Below are 13,744 nucleotides of genomic sequence, written 5' to 3'. Positions count from 1 at the left end.
TTTTGAATATCATATTGAATTTCGTATATATCAATGCTTGCAATTATTACACTAAACCTAAGAACCGTGCGAAGTTTCATCCCCATGTGCGTATTTAAAATTAAGAGTATGATTTTGAATTTTAGATATCTCAATTCACACATCTAATACATAATGTATTTTAAAAATAATGCTATGTGTCATAATTGTAAACATCAAGCATTGAAAAGGTGCTTGTAAAAATGTATGCATTATACCTTCCACGTGGCGCATACCAAATCAGTTGGAGACCAAATCTTGCATGGATGTATGTCTAGGGTAGCCTAAGAGCCGTGTGAAGTTTCATCCCCAACAGGGTTTAGGATTTAGGGTTTAGGGTTTAGGGTTTAGGGTTTAGTCGTGCTGGTAGGGATTGTAAAAATGTACGCATTATACCTTCCACGTGGCGCATACCAAATCAGTTGGACACCAAATCTTGCATGGATGTACGTCTAGGGTAGCCTAAGAGCTGTGTGAAGTTTCATCCTCAACAGGGTTTAGGGTTTAGGGTTTAGGGTTTAGTCATGCTAGTAGGGATTATAAAAATGTACGCATTATACCTTCTACATGGCGCAAACCAAATCAGTTGGAGAACAAATCTTGCGTGGATGTACATCTAGGGTAGCCTAAGAGCCGTGTGAAGTTTCATTCCCAACAGGGTTTGGGGTTTGGGGTTTAGGGTTTAGGGTTTAGTCGTGCTAGAAGGGATTGTGAAAATGTACGCATTATACCTTCCACATGGCGCAAACCAAATCAGTTGGACACCAAATCTTGCATGGATGTACTTCTAGGGTAGCCTAAGAGCTGTGTGAAGTTTCATCCCCAACAGGGTTTAGGGTTTAGGGTTTAGGGTTTAGTCGTGCTAGTAGGGATTGTAAAAATGTACGCATTATACCTTCTATGTGGCACAAACCAAATCAGTTGGAGACCAAATCTTGCGTGGATGTACATCTAGGGTAGCCTAAGAGCCATGTGAAGTTTCATCCCGAACAGGGTTTAGGGTTTAGGGTTTAGTCGTGCTAGTAGGGATTGTAAAATGTACGCATTATACCTTCCATGTGGCGCATACCAAATCAGTTGGACACCAAATCTTGCGTGGATGTACGTCTAGGGTAGCCTAAGAGCTCTGTGAAGTTTCATCCCCAATAGGGTTTAGGGTTTAGGGTTTAGTCATGCTAGTAGGGATTGTAAAAATGTACGCATTATACCTTTCACGTGGCACATACCAAATCAGTTGGAGACCAAATCTTGCATGGATGTACGTCTAGAGTAGCCTAAGAGCCATGTGAAGTTTCATCCCCAACAGGGTTTAGGGTTTAGTCATGCTAGTAGGGATTGTAAAAATGTACGCATTATACCTTCCACGTGGCACATACCAAATCAGTTGGACACCAAATCTTGCATGGATGTACGTCTAGGGTAGCCTAAGAGCCGTGTGAAGTTTCATCCCCAACAGGGCTTAGGGTTTAGGGTTTACTCATGCTAGTAGGGATTGTAAAAATGTACGCATTATACCTTCCACGTGGTGCATACCAAATTAGTTGGACACCAAATCTTGCGTGGATGTACGTCTATGGTAGTCTAAGAGCCGTGTGAAGTTTCATCCCCAACAGATAAGTCCACGTGCATATTTCATTAGTACGTGCGACATTTTTCATACGTAGTCATGCTAGTAGGGATTGTAAAAATGTACGCATTATACCTTCCATGTGGCACATACCAAATCAGTTGGACACGAAATCTTGTGTAGATGTACGTCTACGGTAGCCTAAGAGCCGTGCAAAGTTTAATTTCCAACAGATAAGTCCATATGCATATTTTGTTAGTACGTGTGCCATTTTTTATAGGTAGTCGTGCTAGTAGGGATTGTAAAAATATACACATTATACCTTCCACGTGGTGCATACCAAATCAGTTGGACACCAAATCTTGTGTAGATGTACGTCTACAGTAGCCTAAGAGCCGTGCAAAGTTTAATCTCCAACAGATAAGTCCACATGCATATTTCGTTTGTACGTGCACCATTTTTCATACGTAGTCGTGCTAGTAGGGATTGTAAAAATCTACGCATTATACCTTCCATGTGGCGCATACCAAATCAGTTCGAGACCAAATCTTGCGTGGATGTATGTCTACGGTGACCTAAGAGTCATGCAAAGTTTCATCCCCAACAGATAAGTCCATATGCATATTTCGTTAGTACGTGCGCCATAGCTTTGCCGCAGTCGTGCTAGTAGGGATTGTAAAAATGTACGCATTGTACCTTCCACGTGAGACATACCAAATCAGTTCGAGACCAAATCTTGTGTGGATGTACATCTAGGGTATTCTAAGAGCCGTGTGAAGTTTCATCCCCAACAGATAAGTCCACATGCGTATTTCATTAGTACGTGCGCCATTTTTCATACATAGTCATGCTAGTAGGGATTGTAAAAATGTACGCATTATACCTTCCATGTGGCACATACCAAATCAGTTGGACACCAAATCTTGCGTGGATATACGTCTACGGTAGCCTAAGAGCCGTGCAAAGTTTAATCTCCAACAGATAAGTCCACATACATATTTCGTTAGTACGTGTGCCATTTTTCATACGTAGTCGTGCTAGTAGGGATTCTAAAAATGTACGCATTATACCTTCCACATGGCGCATACCAAATCAATTCAAGACAAAATCTTGCGTGGATGTATGTCTAGGGTGGCCTAAGAGTCATGCGAAGTTTCATCCCCAACAGATAAGTCCACATGCATATTTCATTAGTACGTGCGCCATAGCTTTGCCGTAGTCATGCTAGTAGGGATTGTAAAAATGTACGCATTGTACCTTCCATGTGGCGCATACCAAATCAATTCGAGACTAAATCTCACGTGGATGTATGTCTAGGGTGGCCTAAGAGTCGTGCGAAGTTTCATCCCCAACAGATAAGTCCACATGTGCATTTCGTTAGTACGTGCGCCATAGCTTTGCCGCAGTCGTACTAGTATGGATTGTAAAAATGTATGCATTATACCTTCCACGTGGCACATACCAAATCAGTTGGAGAAAAAATCTTGCATGGATGTATGTCTAGGGTGACCTAAGAGTCGTGCAAAGTTTCATCCCCAACAGAACTGTCCACGTGCTTATTTCGTTAGTACGTGCACCATTTTTCATACGTAGTCGTGCTAGTAGGGACCAATAGATAAGTCCACACGTGTATTTCATTAGTACGTGCGCGAATTTTCTTAGTCACGTTTTTAAAATGTCCTAAAGGACAAAACAAATTACAACATTACTACTAATAAACAATTTTTTGTTTTACAAACACAACAAATCCCATTGAGAAGACATCGGACATCATGTATAAAATAGAATCTAATACAATGATGTGTATGAATGTGTATACAACCATCAGAGTGAAATACAAAATATGAGTCCATGAAAATTACAATGGTACAGTCACATAGTGAGCCTATACATATCGAATACAAAAATGTGTAATCAATTAGTGATACCCAATAAAAATCAATCTGATCAACTGATGATCCCAAAAAATATGATATGTAATGTGCTACTCCTCAGCTCCTCCTCAGGATCAGCTCTCATGCCAATAGTTGCAAGTATGCTCTTGTGATATGCCACTGCAAGGCGCCATCGTGGAGTGGACGTCGCCTTGCGAGTGCGAACACGACTCAAAGTAATCTTGATCCCAACAACAAGATGAGAATACATGTATGCCTCCTGATCCGCCATGTACTCTTGGAACTCAATATAGCGACCACGCCTCTGTATCTGCTGAAAATAGTGGCCACCTACGATCATGCTATGAGCATTGAAGTGCATCCCATGCCCATCCACTGTATCCTCATTCAGCACACTCTTCAACATAGAGCATCGCAACAAGTAATAATCCACACCCTCCTCATTGCCCTCCGAAGCAATAACCGCGAAGATATCACCAATACGCAAAATATCTATAAGCTGGTCATAATCTCTAGAGGAACTGAATCCCGCATCCTGATCATCATGTACCTCCTCCCAAGGCTGGAAGGGAGAAAGCACTCGCCATACCCATGGATCAACCCATGGTATCATGGAGCACCCTCCCCAATCATCATCAATGCATGCAGAGCAAAAACATGCAAACCGTCGAGAAAAGATCACGGGATGAGACTCACCTACACTCCTGATGGAATGGAAATCAAGAGTGCCAGACACAGAACGACAATCAAAAGGCCTAGACCGATCAAGACTCCCAATGTCCACGCACCAAAAATACCGGCTCACCACCCTATCGTCACACAACTGAAACGAGGAGATAGCACTAGTGGATAAGTGCTGGCTGCACCACCGCACCACATCATGTGCATCCTTGAAGCGATCGGCACTGTGACACAACTGGTATCAACGCAAAGCACCCTTCACGCAAGCACCTGCACCATCGTGCTCTCCCTTACCATGCCCTGTCTCGAAGTAGCTCCATGTGATCGCAATGCCTGTCTCACAGTGCCATCTGCAGAACCAATAAAACTGTCTAGCGGATTTAAACTGACCACCGCAGCCGTCTGACCAGCTACCATGTGACACCATGATCCCTCAAGAAACTATCATGCAAAGTGAAGCAATGCTGCACAAAATGGGCATCATGCGATCGATCATCACTAATGTAGAAGTGATACTCTCGCATAATGACGCGTGAGTCCATGGTGCTATCAATGCCATCCACATGAGCCTGTGCATGACGATAGCTAATGTGCACAAATATAGCAACCTACAATATGGCATTGAAAAAAAATATGACTATTGAAATAATTCAATATAATGAGGTGGGGAAAAAATCAATACTCAATCACACGTCACCTGTTCGGAGAAATAATACTCCGATTGGATCTCATGCTATGGTGCAAAGGTGTAATTCTCCGCAAAGCCCACCACTGAGACAACCACCCCTGTAGGAAATGTCCTCAAACATGCACAGAGCTGACCCCATTTTGCAGTGTGCAAGTGGCGTATGTAGCAGTACAGCTTCCCTCGAAAACTGTCAATGAACACAACACGTGGTTTCTCCTTCCCCACAAGCTGCAACCTCCTCGACTGTGCACCACCATCTAATGTCAAGGTACTGTACTCAAACTGCTGCCAACGAACCATCTGCACATCACAAGTATCTAGTGCAACTCGTGGCACTCTAGCAAAGTCACCACACAAAGTACACCTGCCTTCCACACAATCAAGGGAGTGGAATAAAGCATCACCATCTCGTGTACACAATATGGAATGAATGAAGTCGCGAGGGCTAGTAGGAACCACTCCCCTATGACCATCAAGGGAACGGAATACGTCATACATCAATCCAAAATCCACATGATAGTGACAACAGCATGTATCACGCTCCTGAGAGCATCGCACAAACCATGGCTTGCATCGCTCAAATGACCTCTGCCCAATCCTGAACTCCGGGTGTGCCTCTACAAACTGAGTGTACAACTCAGTCTGGGTACACTCCAAAAAACATGCACCATGCTTAATGTGCACACCACGTGACACCCTCTTCTGCAATGCCTTCTTGCACACCGGGGATGCTCTGCAATGCTCCTCCCAAAACTGTTGTATGAACGACTTAGTGGAATCATCCAACAATTGATCGCTGTGAGGTGCACGACCACTCGAAGCCCAAAGAGCATCAGTCTCACTATCCTCTAGACTCTGCCTCCTAATCATGCCTGCTCGCAATGTGCGCGGTGCAATCTGAAGAAGATGTGAAGCGGTACACACATGGCCTATCATATGAGGTCTATTAATGGCAGCCACAATAGCACGACGTGCTACCAAGGCATCACTAGAGTTCCTATGCTTAATAGAAGCATAGGAACGTCGAACACTGCTAAGGACCTCGCTAGATACAACCCTATCTCTACGTGCACCAAGACCAGCAAGCCTCCTACACTCTACCAAGTCAGGGTGATCAATGAGGGATGTGAGAAGAGAAGACTGCGAAGCTGGCGTGAGGTCACAAACAAAAGACTGCACAATCTTGCTAGTATGACGATGGATAGTGGACTTCGGCAAGTCATGTCGTGAAGCAACACTGCTGCTGTAAGGTGGGGCAAGGGGATCAATGGGAGATGGTAGGGTGGACGGAGGAAGGGAGGCGCCAAGAAGAATGGGGGGAGGGGGAAGGGGGAGGGTGGAGGGGGAAGAGGTAGAGGTGGAGGCCAAAATGTAGGTGGCTAGGGGAAGGGCGGAGGCTAGAGGTAGGGGAGCGGATGAGGATGGGGGGACAATGGAGGTGGGGGTGGGGGTGGGGGTGGAGGTGGAGGTGGAGGTGGGATGTAGAGGTAGAGATGGAGGTGGATCGGTGGTGGCAATGCGAGCTCTAGCTCTAGAGGCTCTCTTGCGCTCACGAGCCTTCCACTTGCGCTCCTCGTCAATGAGATTTGGGAGGGGGGTTCCTACATCTTTCACGTCTACTAGCTCTGCGGCTTTGAGAACCCATTGTCAATGAAAGTAGGTTGGAATGTGTGACAAAGTGATGAGGACGCAAGAATGGCTAAGAATGGGTGAAATAAACCAAAACGTGGTGTCTTATAGAGAGCCTCAACTCATCCACTAGATTGCTCTCAGATAGATTGCTCTTCATTATTATTGGTGGAGAAGGTGCTAAGATTGAAACTAATTGGCTAGAATCCAACGTTAATTTAGAATATTTGCATCGTTTGATTTTATTCCAGTTTCAAATACCTCGATTGAGGTATGCTATGCCCAGATCATATACCTCGATCGAGGTATTTAATGCCTCATGCAGGTATAAACCTCGATCGAGGTACCCCTCGGTCATAGCACATACCCCTCGGTCATATACCTCGATCGAGGTATTCTATCCCTCGGTCATATACCTCAATTGAGGTATTCTATGCCTCACGCAGGACATATACCTCGATCGAGGTATTCTATGCCTCGCACATCATGATGTGTATACATGTGGCTGATGTGCCACCATGCATGGTCATGATGTAGCAATATAGTCTCTTCCATGATGTGGAAAGGTGATGTGGCATGATGAGTTGGAATTCATGAGGTGGTAGATTGACATGGCAAATTGAGGTGGAGGGATTGGTGATATGGCAAGGTTGGCGAGGTATGCCAAGGTGGCAAGGTGTGATGACATGGCTCATGATGTGAAATGATGAGGTGGCACATGTGGCAGCACGTGTGGCAATGTAAGGTGACATGGCAAGGAGTGATGTCACATCTCCTTGATGACATGGCACCACGTGGTCTAACAACGTGGCATGGTTGCAAGGCAAAAATAGATGACTCAACCTTCCGCATGGGCAGTATGCACACCCCAAAGGCTTGCCACTAGGGTCAGTGATGCTCCTAGCCTACCTCACCAAGCCTTATACCAAGCCTACCTTGTCTTGGTATTAGGCTTGGGTGGCCCTTTTTCCCCCACAAAAGTGAGATTTCACTCTTGGAGGCCATATCGTACGTTTTCCTTACTCAAATTTAACCAAATTTTTTTCCTCTTATTCATCATGCAGAGGACTAAACATATTGACATTTTTGAAATGTTTGGTCATGTTTGAGAATTACTAGATTTATTTTTAATATTCTTTATTGATCCTCTAAGGAGTAAAAGTAAAAATTAAACTTCAATCTTCCTAAATCTAACCGTTGGATTTGGGATTTGATGATTCAACCACATACCCTTATGTGCCTACTAACCTTCCACCGAATTGGATTTGCTTAATTATTCAAAATACTAAAAAAATGTGGTGTGCTACTAAAATGCATGTATTTTATGACTTTATTTATTATAAATAATTATTTATAATTAGATAAATCATTCAAAAAATTACCAATAAATCAAGTTAAGCTCTACATAATGCAAAGAGACCACTTACAAAGTTTCAATAACATTTAATCTAAAATGAGTGAGAAATTTAGAATTTAATATGACACTCTCTGTTCGAGACAAACATGTGACCACCCTGGAACCATGCCGTGTGACACAAAGAAATTTTTGTGTGTGCATCGAATTTTCGATCAGACTATATGATTGTGTGCATAATAGCAAGTGTGATGTTGTGTCAGAAGACTTCAAAGACTAGATCCATAGGGAAGTAGGTGAGATTTGCATTTTTGTGTGCTAAAAAGCTTGTTTTTCCACCTCCTAAGGATTGGGGAGTGAACAAAAAGTGGACACCCTTAGCTTGCTACTTCCCGTTACCACACAACTTATATACCACATGGTAGACATAAATATCATGTAGTAAACCTAAATACCACATGGTATTTTGGGGTCAAGTACTCTACAATATTTATGTATATTTCCAAGAACTAACTGTACCCATTTCCCAATTCACCGAATCCATGCAAGCACTAGAGTCATGTGAGTTCAAGGCACTCTACAAGGATGGAAGGTCCAATAGCAAATCCACTAGTAAACCCTTCCAATTAGCAATGCAAGAGCAAAGGTGAAGACCATATTTCAAAAATATACGAGATGAGAGGGTGAAAATCCTAAGATGTACATCTATTTTGAAAAACATACAAGATGAGAGGATGAAAATCCTAATATATTTTCTAATTGTGACTTTGAGTATACAATATTGTGCCATTCTTATTTGTGACTCAGTGAATACAAAGTGTCTCCTTGCCCATTCGAATCATGACATAAATTTTAATAGAATTTGTAAGGAAACGGTTTTTTCCTAAGTGTGAAAACATCAACATGTCTAAGTACTTGCGTTGATATAGAGCTATCGATATAAACATCAATTCTTGACAATGATATACAAACAAAAAAAGTTAATCCTATGATCAATATTTGATGGATAATTGATGATAATACTGATGTTATGTAATAGAAATTAGCATCAATATTATTGTCGATCGCCGTGTAAACCAAAATAAAATTGTGGGGCAAGGTGAGACAACTTTCAACCCCATTCTACCCCACTATAACTCAACTACATGCACCCAAGCACAATGCTATGATATATAAAATAAAGAGAATAGAAAGTAAGAATATGTATTACAAAATGCCTTTGGCATGTAAGTGTAAAGTCAAATCCATGCAATAAAGGAAAATGCAAGATGTATTAATTAATAATCATTTTGTTGGTGAAGAAAAGTATATTTATAACAAAGATTCAGAATTAAAAGAGTTGTACTATTCCAATGCAATATCATGGTAAATAAAGACCAAGGCATCCTATGCAAAATGTAGGCATCTGTAGAGATGGAACAAAAGGAATTCACAGTGCATTATGCATCCGAAAACTGACCATTTTGAGCTTTTGTAGTGCTACATTATCATGCAAATGCCCACATACAACAAAGCAAATCGTAGAATTAAATTGTGGAAGACGTTGGATACTAACATGCTTCCTTTATCGCATTGCAAGCTCGTAAAAATGCAACACTAAATTGTTCAAATGAAAAACCAATACTTGTTGCAAAAACTAGCGATAAGGGAAGATAAAGACTCTAATGAAGATACAATTTGCACTAGTGATGAGGAAAGATGAACTACACAAAATTGCAACCGCATAATCCTAGAATAGTATTATAATTATGCTATACAAACACATTAGAAGGTCTTATTTGCCGCAAAATTACGTATAATGAAACTTGAACTTTTCAAATTTACGTGAGAGGTTTATCTTTGCAATTTTTTGAATTTGTAGATTCCTTTATATTTTAATTATATTTTGCCCTTAAAACCTGAAAAGTTCTAAGGTTTCCTATCTACAAACCTTATGCTGTTAATGGTAGAGATAAAGGGGCAATCTTGGTGAAGCCATAGCAAGGAGTGGCGAGTCCATGTGAGCAGTAAGACCAGAGCTCTCACTCATGTCCACTCCACCTCCAATATTATCTGTGAGCGACCAGTCGAAAGCATGCACCATCCTCCCTAGAATCACCTGCACGTTTTGCAGCCCCAGCCTCCACCCTGGACACCCCCTCCTTCCTGACCCAAATGGCAGTAGCTCGAAGTGCTGGCCCTTCACATCTGCGTTGCTGCCCAAGAACCTCTCCGGCCAGAACTCCAATGCCCTCTCCCAGCAACTTGGATCCCTCCCTATTGCCCATACGTTCACAAACGCGCGTGTTTTGGCCGGTATGCTGTATCCGGCTATCTCACAAACCTGTACGGATTCGTGCGGTGAGAGCAACGGCACAGCCGGGTGCAACCGCATGGTCTCCTTCACCACCGCTCGTAAGTACGGCAGGTGAGCGATGTCGGACTCCTCTAGAAGTCGACCATTTCCCACCACAGAATCGAGTTCTTCGTGGAGCTCTTTCATGCACGTTGCGTTACTCAGGATCTCCGACATTGCCCATTCGATTGTAACGGAAATTGTGTCTGTGCCTCCCGCAAACATGTCCTTAAATGAAAGGAAGCAGGATTAGAGTTAGGAGCTGCGAGCAAGATCAAATTTTCTAAACTATGAGACAACCATGAAAAATTTTCAGCCTATCACCATTAAGACTGCCTTGATATTATCATCCGTAATCGGCACATCCTGCTGGGTTTCTTCAGCGGCGACGGATAACAGCACGTCTAACAAGTCTTTTGGGGAGCATGGTTCCGCTCTCCTCAGCTTGCGCCGATCATCAATAATTTCTTGGAAGGTGGTTCTGATCGTTTCCCCCACAATTTTCATGCGTTTCACGTAGCCTTGCAGATCCATCCATTGCACGTATGGGATAAAGTCTCCAACATTGAACACGCCAAGAAGGTATAACCATTCATTCAAGAGATTTACAATATGATTGGAGGCAACTCTGGAGTCACTTACAAGCTCTGAGAATTTCTGCCCCAAAGTCAACCTGGAGATGATATTATTCGCGGTGCACCTCAATCGTGAAAGGACAGATACTTCCCTTCCCTTCTTGCTATCATCGAGAATGGATAGCATTAGAAGCGCCGTTTCCTCTTCCCTCAAAGCTCTGTAAGACTCGAGCCTTTTATTGCTGAAGAGCTCCGTAACACATAGCTGCCGCATCCGTCTCCAGTAAGGGCCATAAGGAGCAAAACCAATATCCGAACCTTCGAAGAGAGTGTATATAGTTGCTGCTGTTCGGGGTCTGGAAGCGAAGACGTGATCCTGTGTTTGAAGGATTTCTCTGGCCATAGCAGGCGTAGAAGCAACGATAACAGGGATGGAACCTAAGCGCAGGGACATTAAGGGGCCATAAATTTGGGAGAGGCGATGAAAAGATTGGTGAGTTAGAACACCCAACAAGTGGAGGTGACCGATGATGGGTAAGGGAAGAGGCCCGGGAGGCAAAGCAGCTGCAAGGCGACGTAATTTTCTGATGAAGAGGAAAGAAGCTGAGATGCAGAAGAGGAATGTGGGGAGGAGAAGAAACCAAAGGGGTGCATAGCGACGGCTAAGGGAGGTAGGGATCATGAGCAGGCAGCTACGCATCAAGGAGGAAAGCTGCATGATTGTAGCTATGTTTGAAGTGTTTGTGTAAAGCTTTTGCGAAGAAGAAGATAGACCGCGTGTCGTGATGAAAGATTGAGGACTCTGCGCGAGATCCAGATTCCACATAAGAGAATTCCCTCAAATAATTTGGCCTCTTTTGTGGATCCATCGTCGATCTTAAGACGATCTAATGGTGGGTAAGGGGCTTAGCACATGGGAAGAAATAGGATCGGAATGGGAAAAGGTAGTCCCAAGTGGTCCCATGCATATTTCTATCCTTTTTCCATCCCACCATGTGCTAACCAAAAAAGTAGGGATGGGTTTAGGAGGAAGAGGACACATGGCATCATTTCATGTGTTTAAAAGGTTGGGACTTTCTTGGGACAAGGACACATGTCATCCTTCCATGTTTTTGAATCCCTAAAAAAGGGGAACCCATTCTGGCTGCCAGGGTCTAGAGGCCATGGTCCAGGATGGGAGAAAAAGTGGCTACTCCCATTCTAAATCCATCCTAGACTACTTGGTGTAGGATGGGAGTAATGATGACAAAAATATTCCCATCCTAAACCCATGCTAGCCCCATCCATGTGCTAAGGCCCTAAGGCTATTTTACACACGGCCAAAGGGTGCCCAAAGAGTGGGCACCCAAAAACAATCATGGGCGGCGGGCTGGAATGGGCACACCCCATTACACACCACCTGCCCATCGTGAAGTTTTTAAAAAACTAAGTACCCAACCATGGGCACCCCTTTTACACACCGCCAAAGCACACATTGCCGGACATGAAGCTCTGATTGGAGGTGAGGGACCAAGAGGATTTCAACCATTGGCTATCATAAGCCCACCCATCGTTGGGCAGCCAAGCTTGGTTCCCCATGGAAGGGCTTGGAGAGGGCAAGACGTGGACTCCACGTCAGATTATTTAGTTTAGGGATGGGCAGTGTATGTGTAAGGAGGTACCCGCCCAAAGCCAAAACTCAAGCTTCCTATTGATCCAAAAGGGTGCCCAGCCTTGGGCACCCTTTAGTATGTAAACACCCTAAATGACAATGTTAAAGGATTAGGCATCAAACACATCAATTTCAACAAGGTTTAAAGTACAATTTTGGAGATTATATACTGGCTTGATGCCATGCATGAGACCTCTCTTGGATGGACATTGTGAGCTTATAGTTACTTAGAGCGCATTCATGCGATGTTTGATGCAAGGTCAGGAAGTTTTCATGTGGTCAGATCACAAGCAGGGCATTCCCAATAATCTCCAAAAATGTACTTTAATCTTGTTCGAAAGAGATGTGCTCTGATGGGTTTAGTGCATGGTGGGCATTCTCGCGATGCGTTCTGAGATTTTAGATTAACTAAAATTGCACTTTTGAGGGTTTTCACCATCGTTCCAGGAGCAAGTTCTAACATTTGGGAAATTTGATCAAAATAAGCATTTAAATTGATTTTACATCATTTTTGCTACTTTGCAACTAAAGAGCATGTTTCAATTTCACCTCAAATGTCCATCAAGAAATATCTATATCAGAACCTTTTACTTCATTCTCATGTTGCTTGTGATCTAACCATATGAAAAGTCTCCGACCTTGCATTAGGCATCGCATGGGATGTCTCTTGGGATGGATGTTGTGAACTTGTGGTTACTTAGGACTTGAATCTCATTAGTGCACATCCCCATGTAGGGTAAAGGGGAGGCTAGTCTTGTGCACCCCTAACTTTTTAGTAGTGTAAAGGGTTGCACCTTGGTCCAAGCCATGGGCCAACAATGCTTTTTTCTCCAACTTTGATGTCCTTGAGCCCTATGGATTGCGAGATGGATTGTGAGCAAATTCTAATAAAAATTGAGTACGTGTATGTGTGAAGTTTATAAATTATTTTTATCATCCTTCTTATAGCCCAATTGTATGAAATGTGACCCAATTAACACAATCAACATTGTCACTAGCATTAAATGGTGTTTGAAAATGTCATAAGCCCTATTTACTGGATTGTCTGATATGTTTGTGTTTGTCAAGCATAATTCTACTAGCATACATTTTGTAGTAGTTGATTTGAAGTTAGATGGTTTAAAGTGACAATCCAGGAAAGATGTCCATTAGATTGAATGTAAATTTACATTTGAAGTTATTTTTTTCCTCTTATAAGTATTCATTTTCTTAAACTTCTATTTATTTATCATTTATGAATCTAGCTCCATTTCTTTTCTTAAAGTTTATTTTACAATATAATGTGTGTAGAGAGAGAGAGAGAGAGAGAAATAGGATTAAAGTGAAGTGATGGCTTGCTTTACTGATCAAA

General features: G+C 42.7%; 1 protein-coding gene across 1 annotated transcript; it reads right to left on the bottom strand.

Moving 5' to 3' along the window:
* Positions 1-9,771: 9,771 nt before the first annotated feature.
* Positions 9,772-11,530, bottom strand: LOC147901810 (cytochrome P450 93A3-like). The gene is made up of 2 exons (XM_087375086.1): positions 10,492-11,530; positions 9,772-10,395 (listed from the first exon to the last, which is right to left on the bottom strand). The coding sequence occupies exons 1-2, from the start codon at positions 11,458-11,460 to the stop codon at positions 9,772-9,774; spliced, it is 1,593 nt and encodes a 530-aa protein (XP_087231212.1). The 5' UTR covers positions 11,461-11,530.
* Positions 11,531-13,744: the final 2,214 nt, after the last annotated feature.

This window comes from Dipteris shenzhenensis, chromosome 5 (genome assembly GCF_047967505.1).
Source record: "Dipteris shenzhenensis isolate YYH24624 ecotype China chromosome 5, Dip_SZ_1.0, whole genome shotgun sequence".
Lineage (NCBI taxonomy): Eukaryota > Viridiplantae > Streptophyta > Polypodiopsida > Gleicheniales > Dipteridaceae > Dipteris > Dipteris shenzhenensis.
The sequence above is the reverse complement of the archived record's forward strand: the minus strand, read 5'-3'. Positions and strand labels throughout refer to the sequence as shown.